The sequence below is a fragment of the Arachis hypogaea genome, chromosome 5, assembly GCF_003086295.3.
Source record: "Arachis hypogaea cultivar Tifrunner chromosome 5, arahy.Tifrunner.gnm2.J5K5, whole genome shotgun sequence".
In the NCBI taxonomy this organism is placed as follows: Eukaryota; Viridiplantae; Streptophyta; class Magnoliopsida; order Fabales; family Fabaceae; genus Arachis; species Arachis hypogaea.
Window position 1 is genome coordinate 89,949,480 of NC_092040.1, and position 25,380 is coordinate 89,974,859.

Consider the following 25,380-nt stretch of genomic DNA (forward strand, 5'->3'; position numbering starts at 1 on the left):
ATATTTTAATATTAGATTCTATATTGCTTATAAAAATACTAAAATGACACCAAAAAACTTGAAAGGTTATGCATCATCAAATTTATTAAGGTTACATAGAAGTGTGTTGCTATACAAAATAAGGTTCATATTTTATTCAAAAAGTAAAGATAGACAAAGGACAACAAAGATAAACCCACAAACAACAAAGTCTTTTCTTTTGGGTTTAAATAAAACCCAAAATACACATAATTGGAAGTAAAATGCATACACAAGACACAAAGAGAAACCCCACTACAAAATTAACCAAAAAAAAAAAAAAACACAAAGCATACATTAAAATTAAAATATTCCGATACATTATTATTAGGGCAGAGGTAGAGGTAGCTAGTAATCTTCAGGAGCCAACGGTTGATGAGTATGAGGAGGCTCAACTGGGATGATAATGTACTCGTACATGATTGCTGCAATGGCTGCTCCAATGAGTGGGCCAACCCAATAGATCCAGTGGTAGTGCCATCTCCAGCCCACCAAGGAAGGCCCAAAAGCAAGCGCTGGGTTCATGCAGGCCCCATCAAATGGGCCTCCAACAAGGATGTTTGCTCCAACAATGAGCCCAATTGCCAAAGGTGCAATGGCTCCAATAGAACCCCTTTTGGGATCAATAGCAGTGGCATATACTATGTACATAAGCCCAAATGTCATCACTATCTCGAGTATAAGCCCATGTCCTGCTCCAAGCCCTGATGTCACATGGAACCCTCCTGGTCTCTATATTCACCCATTTCAATGCCAAAAAAAATTAGATCAAGAAAAAAATTAATAAACATGAACTTGGTAAAATAATAAAATACAGAATTAATCATTAGACTCTTACCCTCATTTAAAGAGGAACTTGATCCAAAGGATTAAATTCTAATCTAATTTTCTATTCTTTTTTAATTCTATTGATTTAAAACATTTGTCACTCCAAAAATTTAATCGCTTCAAAATTTAATGTATACTTATATAAATTATATCCAAATACATAAATATGATAAGTTTCTTAATTTGTTTTGTGATCGACATAGTTAATAATAATTAAGAAAACCCTAAAACAGGAGACCATATATATAACATAATATTTACATGTTGTGATGATTTTGCCTAAACTTTTTTTCAATTGACCTAACTAATGATAGCTTAAAGCTAAAGTTCAATGATAAGAGAATTTAGTCATATGTATCATAGTTAATTACTATTAAAAGATAAATTTAATTTTAATACACTATCTACACCCACAACTTTTTTAAAACACATGATATAAGTGGCCCAAACACAAGCAAAATCAAGGACAAAACAAACATGATTAATTGATTAATGCATAAGAAACTCCCTTAAACATTCTATTTTAGCAAAGTTGTTGACCTACTTAAGAAAAAAGATGGAAAAAAATTTTGGGAAATATATATTAGTATATTACCATGTTGTTGGTGACAAGCCTCAACAAGAGGGAAGCCACTATAGAACCTAGAAGTTGAGCAACCCAGTAATAGATGGCACGGACGACGGAGATTCTGCCGCCGATGAGAGCTCCGAAGGTCACCGCCGGGTTGACATGACCACCGGAGACATGCATGCTAGCAGAAACCGCCGCAAATAGTGCAAATGCATGTGCAAGTGCAAGTGACAACAGTTCTCCAGCTGAGAATGCTTCATCCTTGTATATCCTATCTGTAATTATAAAATAAATATATAAAAATCCATCAAGTAATCTAGCATGCATGTATTATTCTTGATTATATGATTAATAAATTAAATTAAATTAAATTAAATTAAAGTAGTTAGATTAGATCAACACAATAATACAAAAATATCCAAGCTACCTTAAATTAAATCTCACCTTCAACCTTTTTAAGCAATATTTTTAAAGTAAGGGGAAAAATTAATATATATTTGTTCCTAGAAAGCATGAAAAACAATTTTTTTTTGTAAAAAAAAAAAAAAAAAAGAAACTACAATTAGACTGAAAATTTTTCATAGAACTAAAAAAGTTATAAGACCATAACTATATTATTTAAGTGTAATAACCTTACTATATTGTATATAACCTAATCAATACAAATGGACAAGAAGACATTCAAATAAAGCCATGAATTTATTGAAATACAGACCTAGAGCAAGGCCAGTGCCTTCTCCAGCAAAGACAAAGATGAAAGTGGATGCAAATTCAGCTAAGGTAGCCCTCATGGAATCAGGGTGTGTTGCCTCATCAACCCTCCCAAAAGCATATCTTCTAGTAGCCATAATATAATGCTACTAATTAAGATTCTTTCTTCAAACACAACAAATATATATGTATATGTTTATGTTCTTATGTTCCTTAAAATGTCAATGTGTATATGTGTTATTCTTGTTCCTTAATTCATAAAAAAGAAAGCTTAGAAGAGAAGATATTTTATTGATGTTGTTTTCTTTTCAGCAACAAAATAGTAGTAGTAGTGATGAAAAGAATGGAACTTTGATAAAGGATGGTGATGATAACTAGAGAAAGAAGAAGGGGTCTTTTGCATGGGTGAAAAGTGTTGTGAAAGTGGTGTATAAGAGCAACACTTTGGTGAGACACCTGGTTTTCTCCATTGCTAAAAGGTGGCCACGTATTCATATGTGTTGGCATATTCATGTTTCATTCCATACATATCAACAAAATCATGTGTGGTTTTTTTTTTTTAATTTTTTTTTCTGTGATTTGTGTTAGAGTTGATCCTCATTTCTCTTTTTCCACATCACTAAGGACAAAATCCAAAGTGTGTCCCACTCGCGGTTGCGGTTTCCGTGACTTATTGTCTCAATATGTTTATTTGAATTTTGTGTTCTGATTTATTTAATTAGTTCTAGATATAGTTCAAGAAAGTATGTACAATTGTTTTTTATTTTTTTCTTTGCAACAGTTTGTATATCCATGGAAAAAACTGTTGATGATTACTGAAGTAATGAAAATTATTTTAGAACTTATTCAATATTTACTATTTAGATTTATTTTGGTAAAAATTTTAAAAAAATTATTTGTATTTTGTTTAATTTATATTTGGTAAATTAAAAGATTTATATATTTATGTTTACAGTTTTTAAAAATTAATTTATATTTATTAAAATTAAAAATTTAATATAATTTTACATATTAATTAAAAATATTTTATTGAACACTTTTGTTGTTATTTATATTTATTAAAAGTTATTTTTAATTTAATTTATTAAATATAAATATTATAACTTTTAAAAAATAAAAATTTTACTAAATTAAACATTATAAAATTTTAACCGTTTGTTGTTTGTAAAATTATAATAAAATCATAATAATGTTTATACCGTTTGTTAGATATCTAGAGTACTAGATACATTAACTTTTTAATAAATAAAAAAATGACAGTTATTTTGAAATTAAAAAAAAAAGAGTATTAATTAAAAAGCTTGAACATTGTTATAATTTTTTTTATCAATTTTGGCTAATTTACACTAGACATTTAGGACTAACTCTTGGTCACAAATTTCCTAATTCACAAAATTCATGTCCAAGTAAATTTTTATTTAATTAAATCAGATCAAGAATATGTAGCACTTAAATCATTCAACATAACAGTGGCCAATGCTATCGGATCTCTACCCAATCTAGTTATGAGCATATGATATTATATGATGAGATGGTATCGAAGCTTAACTTTGCTTGCATGGTTATTGTCAACATGATAAGCTTGAACTAGCCCATATTCACAGCTCAGTAGTGCACATTCTCTCTTGGACTTATTTGATTTGTTTGGTCAAGTAAATAAGAATATAAAAAAAAAAGGTATGCAGAATTAAATTTTCATTAGTTAATATTAATATTTTTATTATAAAATTAAAATTTAAAATTTTGAATTTAAGTTTGAAATAGTCTGCAGCAATAAATAAAATTGTAATGTTTAGAATAAAAAAAGATGAAAATAAATATATAAAGAATAATTTTAAAAAATTTAATTTATATTGGCCAAATAATAATTAGTTATCTAATTAGATTGATATAATAACTTAATTGATATTGAATTTCTAAATTTTCAAATACTTTTTTTTAATCTCAAAACTACGAAGGAAAAAGAGTACCTGGGACAAATTCTATCAACTACTCTAATAGAAATAACAATTCCTCAACAGTAAATTAAAAAAAAACACACACACACACACTTCTAGAATACTGTATGTGCAATTGTTGCCAAGTAATCTCTGCTTTTGGATGATATGCCATATGATCTGAAGTAATAATAATGCATGGAATTTTGTTTTGAGTGGTTAATTAATGGATTATGCTGCATGGATATTAAAATTAGTCACTAAAATTAATTATTAGTATAAAATATATATTAATATACATTAATTTTAGTCTACAAATAATATTTTTGTTAATTAATTATTGGCTCTTGTGATTTTGTTCTATCTCTTGTATTGTCCTTAACACTTGACTCATCTTAGGCCTATTATCTGGTGTAACATGAGTGCATTCTAGTGCTAATTCAGTTAACTTCAACATTGCATCATGCCCTTCTTTTTCTGCTAATAACTCTAAATCCAATATATCTGTGGACCAATCATTGTTCACCACAGTTCTCACCCAATCTGAAAGATCACTTACAATATCATCATCATTAGCACTAGTTACTTGGCCAGGAATCTTCCCAGTTATGATCTCAAGCATGATGATACCAAAGCAATAAACATCTGCTTTGTGTGTTAGTTTCTTCCCTTTGACAAATTCTGTTGACTTGCTTATGGCTAGTTTCTCAGCATGGTTTTTCTTCTTTGAACTTAGAAGTGGAAAGAATCCATAATTTGTGAGCTTGGAATGGTTGTAGGCTCCTTGGCTATCTTGTTGAATTAGGACATTGGTTGATTTTAGGTTTGCATGAGGGACCTTTTGATATGACAAACATTCATGAAGAAATGCAACACCCTTTGCTATGTCTTTGATAATGGACATTCTTGTGGTCCAATCAAGTGGCATTCTTCCAATTCCTCTACCCTCTAGCACCAACAGATTATATATGAATTTTTATGTTAGTGTCTTAATTTAGGGTTTAATGTGTGATTTGTTTGTCTTAAAAAAAATCAGTTTTTATAGAAATAATAAAAATTTAAGAAAAACTTTTGGGCCAGCAATTTTTAGTATTTTTGTTTGTTATTTGACTAGTACAATACTAAATTGTCTTTAACAAATAAATTTTACTAATTCATATGTACAAACTCTGAAAAATGTGGGTACAAACACTATTGATTCGTGTATGGAAAATTCTGATAAATATAAGTACAAATTATATACTTCTTATTATAAAATATCTATAAATATGGGTGCACATTATTACTGGCCAAAAAATAATAATTTTTGCTGGCCGCTCAAAATTCAAAAAATAAAAAAAATTGACTTTTTATAAAAGTAAAAAAGAAAAATATTGGGAATTAATTTTTTATCCAACTAACTATTAACCAATAGTCCCATACTTTTTTATCCCTTAACCTTTGTCCATCTACTATTTTGTTGAAAATAGTGAATGATAAATACAAATCAATTTTTTATGTATGTAAAAAGCATTTCTCATCACCAATATAAAAGTCAAAAAAAGAATATATAACCAATTAATTGTCATTTAAATTGAAAGTACAAATTTACCTACATAGTAAAAATTATTGCTCTTTCAATCATAAAGAAAATTTGAGCTGTAAAAACAATGTTAATAATTTTGTGGTTTCTTTAGAATTTAGGGAAGAAAGGAAAGAATTAATGTACTAACCATGTAAGAGCTCAAACAAAGTTCCATCATTCATAAGCTCATAAATGATGAGCTTTTGCTCCTCCGAATAATAGAAAGATATAATCTCTACAAGATTTTCATGCTTGATGCTCCCAAGCAATTGCATCTGCTGAAGAAATTCCTTTTTGCTCAATTCATTCATGCAGCTAAGTTTCTTCACAGCAACAAGAGCACCATTTTCAAGTGTTGCTTTGTATGTAATACCCAATTTGCCCCTCCCTAGAACTTCTGCTGATGCCCTTAACAAATCATCTAAGTCAAATACTGGAAACTTCTTGTTGGAAAATTCCAATCTTCCTAATCTTTCAGAATCTTCACTGAAGGAGTGAGACACCATTTTCTTTGCCCATGCTCCAAATACATACCCTGAAAATAAAAACATTCATTATATTCATCAATATGAGACAACATTTTTCTTCATGACCAATTTACTAGGCTTTTGAAGGCAGGGGAGATTCAAACTATCAAACTAAATGAGAAATCACAAACTTGATCTAAGATCTAAGACAACAAATCTGTTCTAAGTAATGTACCGCGTACTAATTCACGTGTACAAATTCATAATTTGTCTGCGTACCGAAACGTTATAAGTACATTTTTCACATAAAATATTTTACTTGTATTGTATCACATACAATTTTTGTACCGGAAAGTTATTGCATTCTATGTAACTATTATTCGATTGGTCTTTCTGAATTTACACTATTTACTTACTATAAATTTAACTGTTGTTACAACATGCTTGGAAAAAGACATCAACCTTACCTGCTGAATCTTTTGAATCTTTTCTTCTTGTTTCTTCTGCACTAGCCCTTCTTTTACAAAACAACAAAGCAACGATGATCAGAAACAGAAACAGTGCAGAAGAAGAAGCAATCAAAGCAATAATCCAAACTTTGAGTCTCTTATTTTTTCTAACTTCTGGTTCTGGCATAGGAGATGGAGCAGGAGAAGGTTCAGGACATAACTTATCCAATGGCTTTCCACAAAGATCTGTGTTATTGTCAAAGGAACTCACTGGAAACCTTTGAATCACATGAGTCTGAGGAATAGGCCCCACCAAATGATTATATGAAAGGTTGAAACTTTCCAATGATGGTTGATCAAAGGATGGAATTTGACCATCCAAGTAATTCTCTTGCAGCTCCAAAACTCTTAGAATAGGAAGATCAACATACCCAGAAGGAATTTTCCCTGAGAAGTGATTATCTGAAAAGATCACTTCTTCTAAAGACACCAAATTTGTGAGATTTGGTAGCATCCCAAGAAGCAAATTGTTTCTGAAGCTGAGTTTCTTCAAGAGAGTAATGTTTTGAAGGAATGTAGGATTTTTCAAAGTTCCACTAAGGTTAATCCCTTCAAGAACAATGTGAACAACATGAAAATTAGAACAAGTGATACCAAACCATTTGCTTTGATTTTCTCCAATGCATGGTGGACCAACCCAATTCCCATGCAAATCAATAGAAGAATTTAGAGAATCCCTTATAAACAACAAAGCCTCCCTTTCTTGTGGATAAAAACTTTGATCACTGCACAAGACCAGGCTACTATTTTTGTTATTGTTGCTCAAAAACAATAAAAACAGAAACAAAAACAATGATACATAGTAAAGAATTGTTGTTATGTTAAAAGGCAAGATCATGATTTGTTGAGAAATTTGCATAAGCCAGCTTGACATGAGTTTGGTAACCAATGAACAAAGTCTTGCACTCTTTTTTTTTTTTTTCTTTAATTGTTTTGTTCCTTTTTGACGAAGTTGACAATGCAAATTAAAGCTGTGCTGAGATAGTGATCATAGTATTATTGGACACAAACGGTCTGAACAAGGTTTTGGTTTGGTTTACTTTGTTTAATATTTTTGTTATTATATTATTATTAATTAACTACATAATATATATGGTGGTTGCACAAGATGACAGCTTTCAAAATGTTTCCTACTACATGGCATATTACGGTTCCAAATTGGACTCTTTTTTTTCTTCTTCTTCTGTTATTTTTCTTCTCTAAATCATGGTTCTTCAAGAGACTGATGAACTGATGATTGATGAAGCCTGACATTTAAATTGAGTTAAATGTATCTTTTCAATTTATATGCACTAGTAGCGTAAGAAAAAAAATCACAAATATATAATCATGTAATAATTGAAGTGTTTTTTTCTTAACTAGCTACTTTATGAAAAGTTACATACACACAAGTTTTTTATTATGTGTTTTTACCTTCCAATTTAATTTTGATACGCATAGTAAAATAATTATTCAAAAAAGCGAATATGGTGGTATGATTATGTAAAATGTTTTATGTTTTTAGTAGATCAAATTAAACTCTTTTATAGTATTATTGTATAATATTTAAATTATAGATTTGAAATGTACAGACACAGATACAAACACCAAACACCACATGACACAGACACGCTAACACACAAATTTTAAAATTTTAAAATTTTATAAGATACGGCGACATTTATATATATATAATATAAAATACTTTTTAGATAAATCGTAATGATATTTTGATATTTTATTGATATTAAAAGTTTAAAACATAAATTATTTTTTTATTTTTTTAATGTCTTATTTTAATTATATAAAGTATTTAAATATTTTTTATTTTAATAAATAATAATATATAATATTTTTAAATTTATTTCAAGCATACATGTTAAGAATAAAGTTTGATATGCTGACATGTGATGATATTTAGGTGTGTCCAAACGAATCCAAAAAATAATTTTTTTATTAAGACATGGTTAGACACAGCAGACACGTGTACTGAACGAGTGTCAATGAATGTTGTGTCTGAAATGTGTCCGACACACGCAGACACAGCAACTCAATAAAGTGTTCGTACCTTACATGTCATTTGTCATCCATATTATATACGTATAACTAACAATTAAAGAAGAGTAAAGTGATAATTAGATTCTCAAGAATTTTGACATCGGATTAATCAGTCCTTGAATAAAAAAAACACCAATTAGGTTCTCTTCGATAACAAACAATGGACATGTATATCCTTTTATCAATAGATATTACAAAACAAAATTGAGTTGTCCATATATTTTTTTATTTACAGTTGTGTGTGTTCGTTGCTGTTATGTGAGCATAAAAATGATATAATTTTAAACAGTGAAACATCTATTATCTTTTGAATTTTCATATAACATTGTTTATCAACTCTCTATTTATTATAAATCCGATCCTACTAAAACAGGTAAAAGTTTCACTCCAAAAGTTGTTATTTGTGTGACGATCTTTCATAAAAAAAATACGTCATAATAGGTAATGGTACATATTAAATTTTACCTGATAAATTAATCAATTCCGCTATGTTACCAACAACATTTCTGATGACTTCTGCCAACTCTTGTTTATAACTGCGTTTAATAGAAATGTCTTTATGTCTGTCTCTAATAAAAATGTCTTTTTTATAACGGTATCTAATAGAAGTGCCTTTATAAATGTGTTTCTTTATACATGTGTTTAAAATATAATAATTAATTATTATTGGTAATAAGTTGTCAGATGGTATATTAGTACTATACTTTTCCTAAATTAATAGAAAGACATTACGTGTCCATATTTACTATTGTGGAAAATCAAATTAATATTTTTTTTAAAGATTAATTAATCCAAATTCAAAAACTTCAAAAACTTAATTATCAATTTACTCATTGAAAAATAAGGTTAATATAGTGAAATACGATCTATGAAAGAATTAATTCAGTTTTTGAAAAATCAGATCTTTCATTTTAGTCTCTATAATATATAACACTAAATGAAATTATTTTTTATTTTGTCGATTAGATAATATTTTATAAAATAATTTATGTGATATATTATTATCTAACTAACAAACTAACTAATTTAACTAATTTAAAGTATCTGACTTTTTTTAAATATTAAATTCATGTTAATTGATTAATTAAAATAACTTACAATATAGTACTAATGGAAAGAGTCAAATATATATGTAGTTATGTTTATACAGTGGCGGAACCAGAAATTTCATAAGAGGGGGCCAATTAAATATAAAATATAACAAAAAATTAACAAAATATGATTTGTAGCATATATATCAAAAAAGTAATTATATTATATAAAAGTCAATGTTCAACTACATACTTTAAGATTTTGATATTTTTAAACTTGCTCGACGATGCTTCATGGAACTAAAATCATCAATTATCATCTCTGAAGTGAATTTTGAAGCAATTTCCTTTTCAATATATACAATCATACAATCTGCTAAAAATTCATCTTCCATCTTGTTTCGAAGCCTTGTTTTAATAATCTTCATAGCTGAAAAGGCCCGTTCAGTTGTTGCTGTTGTCACAGGAAGAGTCAAAACAAGACGAATTAATCTATCAATTAAAGGATATATATTTGATTTTCCTGTCTCTGTCAATTTTTGACACAATTCAGCAAGAGTAGACAAATTCTGAAAATTTGGAGCTTTAACCACATCAAGTTCATAATGTTGTAACTCATAATCCAATTGAATCTTTTCTTGCTCAGAAAAATCTAAAGAATAGAAATTCTTTATAAGATTGCATATGTTGCAAACACTGAATAACTTGAAAGCATCTTTAGGATCTAGAGATGTACTCAGTATGAGGAGCTCGGTTGCTTGCTCACTAAATCTACTATTTAGCTCTTTCAATTGAAAATCTATCACGCTAGTAAAAATGTCAACACGATAGTGGTGTTCAACAGTGACAACATCCTTTTTACGACGAGACCGAATTATGTCACTAAAAGAAGCACCCATATCAGGTATCTGAATAGCATGATCATTGCAGAAAGAACTAACTTTCTCCAAAAGTGCTCCCCAACTACTATCTCTTAACTGTTGAATCAATGACTTTGTACTAGAAACCAGATGCATAGCATTCAAAATGTCTTGAGATTTTTGTTGCAATGCTTGACAAAGTTTATCAGTGATTCCCATGATTTCTTTCATCATATGCAAAATGAAAACAAAATCAAATGATAATAAAGATTTAAGAGCATAAGTAGCATCACCACGTTGAGAATATGTAGATCCATTAGTAGCCAAATCTTCCAGAACTGAAGTGAATGGACTTGATTTTCTAGAAAATAAATAGCATGGAAGACAAAATGCAGCATCCACTTCTGGCGAATATTCTAGCCAAGAAAAACTCTTAAACCAATGAGCTTTGAAACGACGAGGATGACTTTCTAGACCAGAAAGAGGGTACTCATCCATAATAAATTGATATGGTCCAAACTTTATGTATGCTCTACGGATTTCATCTTGTTGATTGATAGGATAATTCCAAATTTGCAGACGCTTTCCGGGATCACGCATCAATGTATCAATATTAACTTGATCTATTTCAGTCCTTGCTATTTTGGAAGCAGGGGGTTGAATATCTTGCTCAACAAGTTGTGTCACAGGTTGTTCAATAATATTTTGAACATTACTCAAAGAATCTGAAGCTGAATTTTGTTCATCATATATTCTCTCTTTTCTCTTGAAAAATGAGTGAATTGTTTTCATCTTTGACATTTTTAACTTAACTTGAACTATCTAACAAAAAAAAACAAAAATAATTGCATATATATTATTTTCTTAAAAAAAAATATTAAACCTATTGAGCAATAACAAATAATTTTAGAAACACAAATATATAATAACCAAAAATAAAGTTATTGATTTACCTAATTATTTTTTGTTCCAAGTCTCACAAAAAAATAATTCTATTGAGTTTTGTCCTCACTTCAATCTTTGAACACTGTCCATTATAAAAAAAAATAAATTAATTATTTTAAATAAATAATGTAAATAATACTTGACATTGTCATTAACTTAAAAAAAATTGAAATATACCTCTTTGAATCTTTGTTGTGCATTCAATGGTTAATATTTTGTTGTTCACTTCTCTTCAATGGTTTTTCTTCATATGTCTTGTTTTGGTATGGAAAGAAAATTAGAATGAGAAGAGTAGAAGACCAAAAGTTTGGGAATCACTAAAAGAGAGAGAAAAGTGGCGCTATGCCTATGATAGTTTGAAACAAATATTTGAAAAATGTACTAGGGTTACTTTAATTAATAGTATGGGCTTGGGCTAGTATAATAGAACCATTTTTATTAATTATTAGAATGGGCTATTTGTTAACAAGAGCAACAATAATTCAAATATCTAATACATAATGCAGTTTTTAGTTTTTTTAATTTATAAAATTTTGTAAGTTATATTTTTTTTAATATTATATATAAAAAAATTTAATATTATTAATTATTACTATTTACTATTTTTTTAAAAAAAATTTGGGGGCACCATGGCCATCTTAGGTCCCCCCGTAGATCCGCCACTGTGTTTATAGATGTAAAAATAATATACGAAAAATTAAAACAGTGAATATATAATAAGTTTATGCTTTATGTGTATGAAAATTGATTCCAATAGGTCTGAGTTGTAAAGAAATAGTTATGTTTAGATGTGGTGCCTTCGCGGGAAGCAAGGAATGTCAATGCTTAGTGCTGGAAACAAAAATGTTTACTTATTTCATCTCTCTGAAAATGCGCATATTCTTGATGGTTGGCATAATGTAAATTATTAACATGATAATTAATTAATTATTACACCAACATAATTTTCAAGGCATAAATGTATTTCATGCTTTATATTATCCGAATCAATAATTAATGAAAGCATGCATATCATCAGATTACAAAGTGTTCCATTTCATTAAATTAATAGAATAAAGAAAAGGTATCAAATCAATAATGGGATTTCTTAGGGTTGAATAATTCGTTATATATATATAAGTATTCCTTTGGTTACTTTGTCTCGAATTCGTTCATGATCTTATGCAAATTTCTACAATAATAATAATAATAATAATAATAATATAATTTTTATGTATGTTTAAAAGAGTTTTGCGCACTAACAATCACATACCAGCAAAATAACTAATTTTTAAACTCATTATTTAAAAAACCATCCAATATAATTGAGCTAACTAAGTTTTAAACTCACATTCTGTCCTACAATACCTTACTATATATTTAATTAAGCTCGCTTATTATAGGGCAGTTGTGTAGACTTTATGCAATTGATCCCTTTTTTTCAATTAAAAAAGGTTTCGTGGAAGATAAACTAAAGCATTATTTTGATTTGATTAGTTAGTCGCCATAGATTTGCGGGCAAGCACTCCATGATAATTAATTTGCTGATGTCGTCACTTCAGCCGATAATTATGTTCAGACTATTTTTGTTCACCTCAAATTAGGGATGGCAAGCAAAGTAGTTCGCTTCGTCTCGTGCAGTCTTGTTAGAAGTTTGTCTTTTGGTGAGTTGGTTCCTCGTCTTGTTTAGTGAGAGTTTTAAAATTTCAGACTGCTCTGCTTACTTATGAGTTAATAAATTGATGGGCTGATCTCGCCAATTTTTTTTTTTTTTTATCAAAGGTATTGTTATTGTACTTCATATAAGAATAAGAAAAACATGGTTCAAATTGGGACAAAAATTTAAGAGGTGGAGTTCTCCCAAAAGACATAGCCCTGGACTATTGAAAAGAAAGAAAATTACTTAAGAGAAAAAAACATAAAATTCATTTAATAAGGATAAAGAAGATAACGATAGGCATTCTAGTTGGGCCAAAGCTCTTGCTGCAGCTTCATTGCAAGGTTAAGTGTCTCTCGCGGCGCTGTCTTCGTTCCCTCAAATACCTCTTGATTCCTTGATTTCTATAGACTCCAGCATAGAATAGCACACAAGGTCAGTTTTCGGTTGCCTTCTCTTCTGATTCCATTTGAAATCATCAATTGTTTCCACCACTCTTCAAATGTACTCATGGGTTGGTTCAATGCTATCGCTGCTAAGGTAGACAAATCCCAAAATTTCTTTCGCAGTCGTGCAACGTAGGAGACAGTGACAAATGGTTTCTTCTTCCACACCGCATCTTGGACAAATAGGTAAAGGTGTTGGAAATCGTTGATGTAACAATTTAAGAACAGAAAGTTTTTCATGGATAGACTTCCAAAAAACTAATTGAATCTTGTGTGGCATTTTCAGACTCCATAGTCTTCGCCAAATTGCTGGGTTTTGCATTGCCTGTGGAAATTGCTCTATTGGAACATGAGAGAAAGCATAAGCAATTTGATATCCAGATGCCACATCATATTTTCCATTTCTATTCCAGGCCCAAGTGATCTTGTCAATTCCATCTCCATTCAAAGGAACGGCGCAAATTCGAGCAACTGTGTCATGGGAAAAAAGTTCGTTTATCAGCTCCAATTTTTTTTAATTATTGTTAACTATTAAAATAATATGATATAATTTTACAACTATATTAATAAATTTATAATTTCTAAAAATATATAAAATTATATTTTTTATATTCACAAATATTAAAGTCTTTGTAATTATAAACATCTAATAAATATAATTATAAACTAAATTTTTATCTAAAACATAATTATAAATATTGTCTCCAAAACAAAATAAACATAATCTAAATATAATTATAAATATTATCTTTAAAGCAACATAAACATAATCCAAAATACTCAATTTTCATCTTTACAAGTTTAATCACCCGTGTCATGCACATGATAAGATTGAAATTATAATTTTAAGTTGTTATGTTAAATTTTATTTTAATTATAATAATTTAATTAATAAAAGAATAACTTGTATGCGTTGTTTTTCTTTTCTTAATATAGTGTTAATTGTATTAACTATAAAATAGTTATTTAATCTACTTTTTTCAATAAATCAGGCATATATACTCAATATGATCATAAATAATCTAGTAATACTTAAATCTACCAACAAAGTTCTATATGTTGGTTTACTATGAAGTAAGAAAATATCAAAATCAGCTCAAAATGAAGAACAAATTAATACAGAATCCTAATGCAGAAAGTTTTGTAATAAACAATAAATAATTTAAACCTACTGAATAACAATTCAATGCTATCCTTTGATACCTGCAAAATATATACATGAAACAACATTGTATCAATGTTTGTATATAAAATTATATGATTAACGTAATTATAAAATTGTTTGTCAAGAGAATAAAATTATACAAATTTTTATGATAATTTTAATATTCTCAAACTATTAATGTACAATAAGAATTCATCTATTAGTTCCTAGAATTTCTAAATTTTTTTAAGTGATAGTAATAAATTTTAATAAATAAATAGATTTAGTAAGACATTTTGTTATTACCTTTTTATTATAGGCTCTCAAAAACTTCTCTATACACCACATTCATCGTGCAGTTATCTTCCAAGTGTCCATGATTTTGCAACAGCACTCACAGACCATCTTTACTCGTTACCCTTGATAACACAACATACAATTGACCATGGGTGAAAACTGGCCTTGGAAGGTAAATTCCAACTTTCGATAGAGTTTGTCCCTAGGACTTATTTATTGTCATTGCAAATGACATGATAATTGGGAATTGTCTTCTTTGAAACCTGACTGGCAATGTTTCATTATTTGGAATTAGATTCAGTCTTGGGATAAGAACAATACTTCCAGCTTTGTTACCAGTTAAAGTCTTGCATTCTATCACATGATTTCCCATTCTTCTAACTTGCATCCTCGTTCCATTGCACAAACCATTAGTTTGGTCTATATTCCGCAGCAACATAACAGGAGCGCCAACCTTCAGAACCAACTTGTGTGGTGGTAGACCTGAACAATTTATTCCATTTAGAATCTCCGGCGAGAAAGCATCTAACTCAAATTCCATATTTTCCTCTTCAGCACACAGAGAGTCTGAACTTAAGTAGACTCTTTCTTGTCCAAGTAACCCTGCAGTTATCTTGTTGTTGACATCAGTGACACAATCCAAAATTGGTGCAAGAATTGCTCTATCCTTGAAATAATTTTCAACGGATAAATTGGATAACATATCTGGATACACGAAATCAATGAGGTCATCCAAAGCTGTCTCAGAGTTCTTAATCAAAATGTCAGATGGTATATGAACGATCGATTCACTATCTGTTGTATCACCAGCCAAACCATCACCAATTTTGAGTAGCCATTCTGCAAAATTTCTGAGTTTTTGTATGTTGTTGTTTTCACCTAGTGACAATCTCATGTTTTTTGTAAGCTTTAAAACCTTACAGTTATGCCATAAATATGAAGAATTAATAGAAGATTGAATTATATCTTGCCTTGAGCCTCTGGGAATCACAGGTAAAATTTGTCTAAAATCTCCTCTGAGAACAACAACTTTACCTCCAAATGGCAAATGAGCATTATACGAATCTGAGCACCTTAAGATGTCTCTGAGGCATATGTCTAAAGCTTCGTAACAATACTTACTTATTATCATTGGAGCTTCATCCCATATGATTAATTTGGCCTTGGATATTAACCTTGTAAAAGGACTTCCCTGTTTAATGCTACACAAAGAATCATCATTTATGGCCAAAGGAATTTTAAACCTTGAATGTGCAGTTCTTCCATTAGGCAACAAAAGTGCAGCAATCCCATTCGAAGCAACATTTAAAATTATACCTCTTTTAGACCTAATTGAGCATGATATAGTTGACCATAAGAATGTTTTTCCACAACCACCTTGACCGTATAAGAAGAAAAGTCTACTCATCTTACCGCTAACAGCACCAATTATTTGATCGTATGCAAGAGTTTACTTAATTCCTCCAAGAAAGAAAGTGACAGCAGGAAAAGTCCACACTGTGGTTGATTCCTCCAAGAGTTTACTCACGAAATAAAGTTAAAATGTGAACAGTAAATATATATAAATTGGACCTAGCATCACTCGAAGAAATCATGTAGAATAATCAACCTACCTTATCATCCATGAGAACCATTGTTAGATAAGCTGTCTTACTCTTGTCAAATTTGGATGGAACTTTCCATAACCTTATAATCCTTGCCTTTATTTTCCAAACCTTTTCATTACATAATCTACTATAGGTAATACTGTTGATAGAATCATAGCTTGTAGCCATTAGGTATGGAAAATAATAAAGAGAAAAAGAAATACGAATAAGGTACGAATTTTGTAGATGAAAAATAATTGAAACAATTGACTATTACGACTTTTATATATATATATATACACACACTAATTACAAACGATATGATTTTTTAATGGAGATACTTGAAACTAATAGAAAAAAATTATATAAATAGAAATTATTTAATTTCAATTTCAATTTCATATAACAAAACAATGGTTTTAAAAAATTATGGAATTTTTTTTGACATATGTATTATGCCATACGTATAAATTATACGGGTTATTATATAAATTCATATATATGCATAACAAAATAGTTTAATATTATATATTTTTTACATTAATTATATGCCAATATTTAACAAAAAAAAGATAAAAGAAGAGATATATAAATACGTATAATATTATTGCTATATATGAAGCAATTTTATAATGCTTTAATTATAGAGACTTACTATAATTATATAAAATTTAATTTGAGGAAATAATTTTCCTTGCCATAAATAATATACTAAAACTGTTAGTATATTATCTTCTTTATGGTTAATTGAATTTATCAATGATTTTTCCGTGTAAATCGTTATTACCCAGTTTTTAATAATTACTTAATATACAAAATTTGAAATTGGAAATTGTTATTACTAATTCAATTAACTGGTTAATTGAGTAATAATTGTCAAATTATTAAGGTGCAAAATCATTGATTTATTCAATTGATTTCCATATATTATTTATATTTCAAGTAATAATTTGAAAATATATTATTTACTCAGTTAATAATGCTATTATTAAAAATTATTTTTTGAATTGATTTTTAAATCAATTATTAAATACTTATTTTTGTTAAGATAATTCTTAATAAATTATTTCAAATTATATTTTGTTAATATATAATTATTTAGATTATTACTCATGACACGTGTATAATTTCATTTTATACCAATTAATCAATTATAATTATATAACACGGGTGTAATTTCAATTTTATCTACGGATTATTTCTCGTAATAATATACAACATATTATTTACCGTGATAATTTGATTTGATTGATTTCTAATTATTTACGTACATAAATGAGTAAAATATATAACATAAATATCGTAATTATTATAATTCTATGATATAATTATAATTAACATATTTTATCATAATTAAATATTGATTTGATATAATTATAATGAAAATACTTTCCCAAAATAATATAATCTACTATTATTCATCCACTAATTATTTGACAATAAACCTTAATATGATTTTTTACATCTCCGCTATGGGAAATAACTACTTAGATATACCAAATAATATGTAACATATTATTACCTGTATAAGTTAAGGTACAAAGACAGGATTTAATTAAGGTGATTAAAACTTTCGAGCAACTGTGTCATGGGAAAAAAGTTCGTTTATCAGCTCCAATTTTTTTTAATTATTGTTAACTATTAAAATAATATGATATAATTTTACAACTATATTAATAAATTTATAATTTCTAAAAATATATAAAATTATATTTTTTATATTCACAAATATTAAAGTCTTTGTAATTATAAACATCTAATAAATATAATTATAAACTAAATTTTTATCTAAAACATAATTATAAATATTGTCTCCAAAACAAAATAAACATAATCTAAAATATAATTATAAATATTATCTTTAAAGCAACATAAACATAATCCAAAATACTCAATTTTCATCTTTATATTCTTGTAAGTTGGGTTGGAGGAAGTTGGATTTTAGCAAAGAAATTACAAAAAAACCCCTTGCAACTAAAGCCCGATGGAAAAGTCTGTCCCGCCCCGCCAAAGTCTGCTGTTTAAGCGGTACAGGTTAGGCAGACTTTTGCTCTTTAGGGTCTCAATTTTTCAGCCCGTCCTACCTTTTTTTACGAATTAAGCAGGCCAACCTGACGGGTTTAGTTCCATTTGCCACCCCTACCTCAAATATCACTCTACTTCTTTCAAATGAGTATGTGTGTCTGTCCAAAAAAAATGAATATGCGTGTTAACTGTTAACTTAGGCTGCATTTAGTTAGATTGCATCCTTAGACATAATATTTATGTCTATATATTATGTTTCCTAAAATAAATGAGTGGTAATAAGTAAACAAGATATTATTCAATTAAGTGTTATAAATAGTGTTTGTTTTTAGATATTGAAATTGAAATAAAAAGACTAAGATTTAATATTGTGTTTAGTGGTGAAATATTGGAAGTTTGGAATTAAAATTTTAATTTCGAAACACAAAATTATAGTCCCTTCATTATTATTAAAACAAGTGTAATAACTCATGTCATGCACGTGATAAAATTAAAATTAAAATTTTAAATTATTCTATTAAAATTAATTTGAATTGTAATAATTTAATTAATAAATAAATAATATAATGTGTATTATTCGTGTTTTTTTAAATATAATATTAAATGTATTAATTCGAATGTAGTTATTAAATGTATAAAAATTATGTTTAAATTATGAGTTATCTAAATGAAATTATCCCGTTTAAAATATTTAAATTATGATTTTAATCATAAATTACAATTATGATTTAAATTTTTTTATATAATATTACATTTTTTCTATTTTACTATTAATATATTGATATTGCAAGTCAAAATTACAATATTTTACTAAATTTTGACTGAAAAAGAAAATAGTGACCTGTTTCTATCATTTAATTTATTCAATACACCATGTGCTAACACTAACAGTATTTTTTAAAAAAATATATTAATAAAAATAAATATAATATAATTACAAATATAACATGAATAAATAAAATATATAAATAAATGCGAAACCAATATGTTTACTAATGTCTTTGTTAAATTTTATAAATTAGAGAATAAATTATGTATTCAGTTGCTTGGTAATCACATAGATAATCAAGTAATTGGATTGTAAATTGATCTCATAGTGCACATCCTATTTTTTTCTCATTTTTGAATGAAAGCGAGAATTCAGAGAGTAAGTAGTAATACATAAAGAAAAAAATTTGTATCACAACACATAATTATTATCAAAAGAAGTATTCATATTAAAATTTTACATACTGCAAATCATGAAGATCAATCACAATGTACTGATCACTTTTCTCTATTTTTGACCACGATATAAGTTTTTTTTTTTAGTCAAGAATCCAATAACATCTAATTGAACAAAAAAAATGAATTAAAAGTACCAAATTAAGGACAAATAAATGAATAATATAAGAAATTATAACTTCGTACGTGTATAAAATAAAGAGAATTTACTGTATTTTATCTTAGATAATAAAACTAACAATAGTATATTAATAAAATGACATACCTTTAAAAAAGTCACAATACAATTTCAAATATTTTTAAAATTTTTGTTATCGATAAAATGATGCTATTATACAATTTTTTTCGCAAAACTTAAAATCAAAAGGAAAATAATTTTGTGTAGGTTAATATAAATTAATTACGTACCAAATAAGTAGAATCGTTCATTTGTTTGTTTCAATATATCAGCCTGGGCAAGCAAATTAAAATGATTATTCGGAATTTTACGATCATCGACCGTATGTACCATACGTAACTCCATGTTAAAACATATTTTGCACGTGTGTACAGTCAGAAGATATATTTCGCTTGATTTCTCAATCTCAAAATTTGAGAAGACATAGACCTTTCTTTCTACCAATTTATTCTCAAATATTTTTGTCAAATAATTCTTAATTGAACAATAAATTTTATCGTATTGCAAAATAAATTAAATGTAAAAGCTATTAGCATTTACAAAACTATTAAAAAGAATTGTCTTTGACTTATGAAATGGTGTATTTATAAAACTAACTTAAAATATGAACTACAAATATTTATAAGAATTTAATTTTGATGTATTGACAGTGTAAATAGTTTTACACGTGCATCCAATTACGTAATGACACATCAATAAAAATAAATACCTTTCACATTGACTGCGTGAATAGTCATCCAAAAGAACGGATGTGATTGCATGACCGTGTAAAATGCTTTACACTATTAGTGCATCAAAATTAAACTCTATTTATAAATTGAACTTAGCATTACTTGAAAAAATTTAGCAAATGAATCAACTAGTCTGATAATCTATTAGAACTATTTCTATATAAACTGTCTTGCTATTGTCAAACTTGAATGGGACTTTCTATAGTGTTATAATTCTTGTCTTTATTTTTCATACTTTTTCTTTGTATAATCTATATAGGTGATACTATTGATAGGATCGTAGTCAATAGTCATTAGGTATGGAAAAAAAAATAGAATAATGACTATGTAAAAATTATAAATTTTTTAAATGGTAAATATACATGAAAGAAAATTTATTATTGCTTATTATATATACTAATAATATGTCAATAATTTTAAAAATTTACTAATAATACTAATAGTTTAAAGATAATTTTACTATAGTTATAATAAATTTAGTTATCACTCTAAATAATAAAATAAATAATATATCTGAAAATTAAAGAAAAAAATAGTATTGGTAATTATGTTTGGAATGTTCCCATGTTTTTTTATTTATTTTTGCTTGCCATTCTTTCAGTACAATGTTAAATAAAAAAACTCTAAATTTAAAATATAATAATAAATATGTCATGTGATAGAAAAATAATAAACTAATATATATATATATATATATATTAATTATTGCTATATAGGGACTCAATATATAAAAATATGTTATCGTAATAAAATATCACACTATAAATAATTATATTTATCAAGTAAATTTATTTATACTCTATATCTATTATATTATTTTATGTAAAATTAAAATCTACTCTTTTAATTTAATATTTTATATATATTTACTTTTGACATTGTCCAAAATTAAATTAAAATTATGTCTAAAGTCTTAATATGGTAAATGGAATATAATTAATATCTAATATTTTAATAATTAAATACCTAAAATAAGTTAATAAATAATAATAATTAATGCTTGAAATATTATATATATATATATATATATATATTTATTTTTGATATTGTCTAAAATTAAATTAAAATTATGTTCAAAGTCTTAATATTGTAATTGAGGTATAATTAATACCTAAAATTGTAATAAGTAAATACCTAAAATAAGTTAATTAAATAACAACAATTAATACCTAAAATATTGAAAAGAAATTTTTAATAAAGGTGAGAGATAAAAATAAAAAATTAATAAATAATATTAGTGTTTAAATGAAAGAATTGATAAAGAATAATAATTATAAGTAAAAATAGTATTTTATTTTGGAAAAAATAAACACATGAGAAATTGTTTAATAATCCGTGCCATGTACATGATAATATATTGTTTAATAATTTGTACTATGTACGTGATAAGATTAAAATTATAATTTTAAATTATTTTATTGAAATTAATTTGAATTATATTAATTGTACGTAAATATATTTAAATCGCATATATGAATTATTTTTTCATCATAATTAATGTTTTTTTAACCTACAATCATTCAATAATTTTTTTATTCTTTAATGTCATCGTATAATTTTCATAAATTATAATAATTTTTTATTTATCTATATATATATATATATTAATTTTGTTAAATAATTCTAAATATTTGTTTATATATATATATATATATTAATTGTACATATAAAATTTAAATCACATATATTAATTATTTTTTTGTTATGATTATTTTTTTATATATACATATGATTATTTTTTATATTCATGCATATTTTTTCATCTCTTTTCATATGCATGATTAACAATTTTTTTAAATGGTGATATTTTAATTTTTTTTTCACATATTTTTATATATTAGCAAGAAAACAAAACCACGTATTGTAACTCTTTTTCCTTTTTCACGCCTTAATCTTAATTAATCAATAATGTGTCCACACAATATAATTAAATTTTTAATCATTCTAATTTATTGATGAATTATATTTCTCTTAATAATTACATTACTAATATGAAATACAAAAACAAAGTGATACATATATCTAAAAAAAAATTAAAAATAAAAAAATCATATTAAAAAGTTTAAAAATAACATATAAAAAAATAGTCATAATATATAAATTGAGACAACAATTTAAATTTTTCTAAAACTAATTTAATCAATTACCGATATTAGAACTAAATTATTTAAATAATATTTAATATACTCTAATCCTTAGATACGTATAGATTAGAGTCATTCTCGTAACAACCAACTGAAATAACATCATAAGATCGAATACTTAAAATCCGTCCAAATTCAGACTATCTTTTTTTCTTTTAAATTGTCAACTTAAATTGACTTTTGTTCTCCTCAATGACATTACATTAATGCACCAAAAGGCCGGTAATTTCTAAAAAAAATCACAATATATTATAAAATTATTTTAAATACAAAAAGCTTAAGAGAAGAAAATTTAAACATAGTACCAATCTTTGAATTGCATCTTCAAGGTTGGCACGAATTTTTCAAAACTGAACCTAAATTGAGGAAATTCAATCTCATTATATGCTTCACTTCGAATATTTTCGGACAAACGTAGAAAACGTAGAGGGGATGTGACTTGAACTTGACATACAAAGCTTCTTAGAAACAATTACCCAATCAAAGAAGAATAACATATTAGAAAAAAAGAATGCTTTGATTCTTATATTTAGACTCATTAACCACAAAGAAATACTATATATAGCCTTTAGTAGTACAAAAATAATTATAGAAATTAATTATTGCAATATCAATTTACCACTATGAACGTTAGTATCATATTTATAACAATTAGAATTATAAATTTATGTTTAATTTTTTATATAATTATAATTAAGATATTTTTAAATTAGTATAATTATGCATTATAAATTTAATACTAATTGTAATATAATTCTAATAAAGATATTTTTTAAAATAAATTTAGAAGCGAGAATAGCACTTTTATTTTGAAAAGAAAATAAATTCATGAGAAATTGACACCTTACTTTCATTAGTTGGGGGAAAATCTAATTTTACTATATTAAGTAGATTATTTTATATAATTATAATAAATATGTTTTTCTAAATTAGTATAATCATGCAGTATTCATTAAATGCTAATTGTAATATAATTATAATAAAGATATTTTTCTAAAAATAATTTTAGAAAAGAGAAGTTGCTTTCATTACATGAGAATAGTACTTTCTAAAAATAAAGATATTTTCTTAAATTAGTATAATCATGCCTTATTCATTAAATGCTAATTGTAATATAATTATAATAAAGATATTTTTCTAAAAATAATTTTAGAAAAGAGAATAGTGTTTTCATTACATGAGAATAGTACTTTCTAAAAATAAAGATAGTTTCCTAAATTAGTATAATTATGCATTATTATTTAAATAATGCTAATTATAGTATAATTATAATAAAAATATTTTTATAAAATAAACTTAGAAGATAAAATAGTGCATTCATTTTGGCGGGAAAATGGATTCATGAGGAATCGACACCTCACTTCTATTAGTTGGGAGAAAACCCAGTTTTAGTATATTAAGTAGATTAATACGATTTTAATTTTATATAATAGTTAGATAATAGATTAGTAAAAGCAAATGGAATGATGACTTTAATTAGTATTCGATAAAATATTCATTTAAAATAAAAAAGTAAAAGTATGATATTATTAAAAATAATACATTTTTATGTTTAAAAAATTATATTTAAATAAAAAATTTATAAAATATAAAATTTAGAGTAACATAGCTTCATGAACATTAATCGTTAATCAATTATGAACTAACATAGAATTATAATACAATTTATTTACGAAAAAATAATCAACAATTAATATTAATAAATATAAAAATCATCCAAACACTTTGATTTAAAATATGAGTGGTTAATTATTATTCATTATTAATAATGTTTTGTTCATAACAAAAAATAAAAATATAATTATTCAAATTTAGATTTTAGAAGAATTAACGTTATAAGCAATAAATGATCTATTTTATTATGCATATTATAAATTAATGAATTAAACTAATTGATATAGTGAATTATAATTAATTAATCAGTATAAATTATAATAAATTATATAACATTTAAAAAGAAAATAAAATGAATAAGAAGAAAATAAAAAAGAAATAAAAAAGATAGAAGACTACAATAAAATAAATTGAGTGTGAGTTTTTTTTTGGGTAAATTTTATCACATCTGTTTCAATAATAATAATAAATAAAAATACGTCAACTTGATATCTAAGAAAAAATTATGAGATAAAATCATAATACAGTTCTAAAATAAAAGCTTAAATTAGAGTATAATATCATTACACAACACCCAAATTGAAAGTAATTTCACACTACAATATACCACAAACAGGTAAATGACTAAAATTTAAATACGAAACATTTTTTATTTATGCATACATAATAACACCATGGTCTATAAATACTTCATGGATAACATATCATATATAGCTCCGAATGATGAGCACGGGAGTTGGAGAGTCTCGCAACGACGCCTCATAGGAAGAAAGAGAATTGTTGTAAAAGCTATCTAATAAAAGAATAATTGATAAACAAATGATATTTTCTTCTAAGATACATGGTGTTTTATAGTGGTGAAATAAAAATGGAAGGA

The 25,380-nt window shown here is 26.2% G+C and overlaps 3 protein-coding genes and 1 long non-coding RNA gene across 8 annotated transcripts; 1 reads left to right on the top strand and 3 right to left on the bottom strand.

Annotated features, from left to right (window-relative positions):
* Positions 1–106: 106 nt before the first annotated feature.
* On the bottom strand, positions 107–2,608 carry LOC112801796 (probable aquaporin TIP-type alpha). The gene is made up of 3 exons (XM_025844717.2): positions 2,133–2,608; positions 1,442–1,692; positions 107–750 (listed from the first exon to the last, which is right to left on the bottom strand). Exons 1-3 carry the CDS (start codon positions 2,263–2,265, stop codon positions 367–369), a joined length of 768 nt encoding a protein of 255 aa, XP_025700502.1. The 5' UTR covers positions 2,266–2,608; the 3' UTR covers positions 107–366.
* A 1,794-nt stretch (positions 2,609–4,402) lies between these two features.
* LOC112801797 (probable leucine-rich repeat receptor-like protein kinase At1g68400) lies at positions 4,403–7,551 on the bottom strand. The gene is made up of 3 exons (XM_025844718.3): positions 6,564–7,551; positions 5,778–6,164; positions 4,403–5,013 (listed from the first exon to the last, which is right to left on the bottom strand). The coding sequence occupies exons 1-3, from the start codon at positions 7,477–7,479 to the stop codon at positions 4,403–4,405; spliced, it is 1,914 nt and encodes a 637-aa protein (XP_025700503.1). The 5' UTR covers positions 7,480–7,551.
* A 2,764-nt stretch (positions 7,552–10,315) lies between these two features.
* Positions 10,316–11,031, bottom strand: LOC140173229 (uncharacterized). Its single transcript, XM_072196014.1, has 2 exons — positions 10,379–11,031; positions 10,316–10,325 (listed from the first exon to the last, which is right to left on the bottom strand). Exons 1-2 carry the CDS (start codon positions 11,029–11,031, stop codon positions 10,316–10,318), a joined length of 663 nt encoding a protein of 220 aa, XP_072052115.1.
* A 2,047-nt stretch (positions 11,032–13,078) lies between these two features.
* Positions 13,079–15,964, top strand: LOC112801798 (uncharacterized). Of its 5 annotated transcripts, none has more exons than XR_011882231.1 (5): positions 13,289–13,549; positions 13,655–13,746; positions 13,847–14,049; positions 15,024–15,173; positions 15,416–15,964. It is a non-coding gene; the product is annotated as an uncharacterized lncRNA (long non-coding RNA). The 5 variants fall into 5 exon arrangements; XR_011882230.1 differs by having other exon boundaries at positions 13,376–13,549; positions 15,064–15,173; XR_011882229.1 differs by lacking the exon at positions 15,416–15,964 and having other exon boundaries at positions 13,376–13,549; positions 15,064–15,361.
* Positions 15,965–25,380: the final 9,416 nt, after the last annotated feature.

What these genes read in the sequence shown, in the direction of transcription:
- LOC112801796 (XM_025844717.2), bottom strand. Translation starts at nt 2,265, where the DNA reads ATGGCTACTAGAAGATATGCTTTTGGGAGGGTTGATGAGGCAACACAC. An exon ending in AGGCACTGGCCTTGCTCTAG is followed by an intron (nt 1,693 to 2,132) that starts GTCTGTATTTCA and finishes TTATAATTACAG; the next exon opens with ATAGGATATACAAGGATGAA. An exon ending in GGCTTGTCACCAACAACATG is followed by an intron (nt 751 to 1,441) that starts GTAATATACTAA and finishes GGGTGAATATAG; the next exon opens with AGACCAGGAGGGTTCCATGT.
- LOC112801797 (XM_025844718.3), bottom strand. Translation starts at nt 7,479, where the DNA reads ATGTCAAGCTGGCTTATGCAAATTTCTCAACAAATCATGATCTTGCCT. An exon ending in AGATTCAAAAGATTCAGCAG is followed by an intron (nt 6,165 to 6,563) that starts GTAAGGTTGATG and finishes TTTTATTTTCAG; the next exon opens with GGTATGTATTTGGAGCATGG. An exon ending in TTTGTTTGAGCTCTTACATG is followed by an intron (nt 5,014 to 5,777) that starts GTTAGTACATTA and finishes TGTTGGTGCTAG; the next exon opens with AGGGTAGAGGAATTGGAAGA.
- LOC140173229 (XM_072196014.1), bottom strand. Translation starts at nt 11,031, where the DNA reads ATGGATGAGTACCCTCTTTCTGGTCTAGAAAGTCATCCTCGTCGTTTC.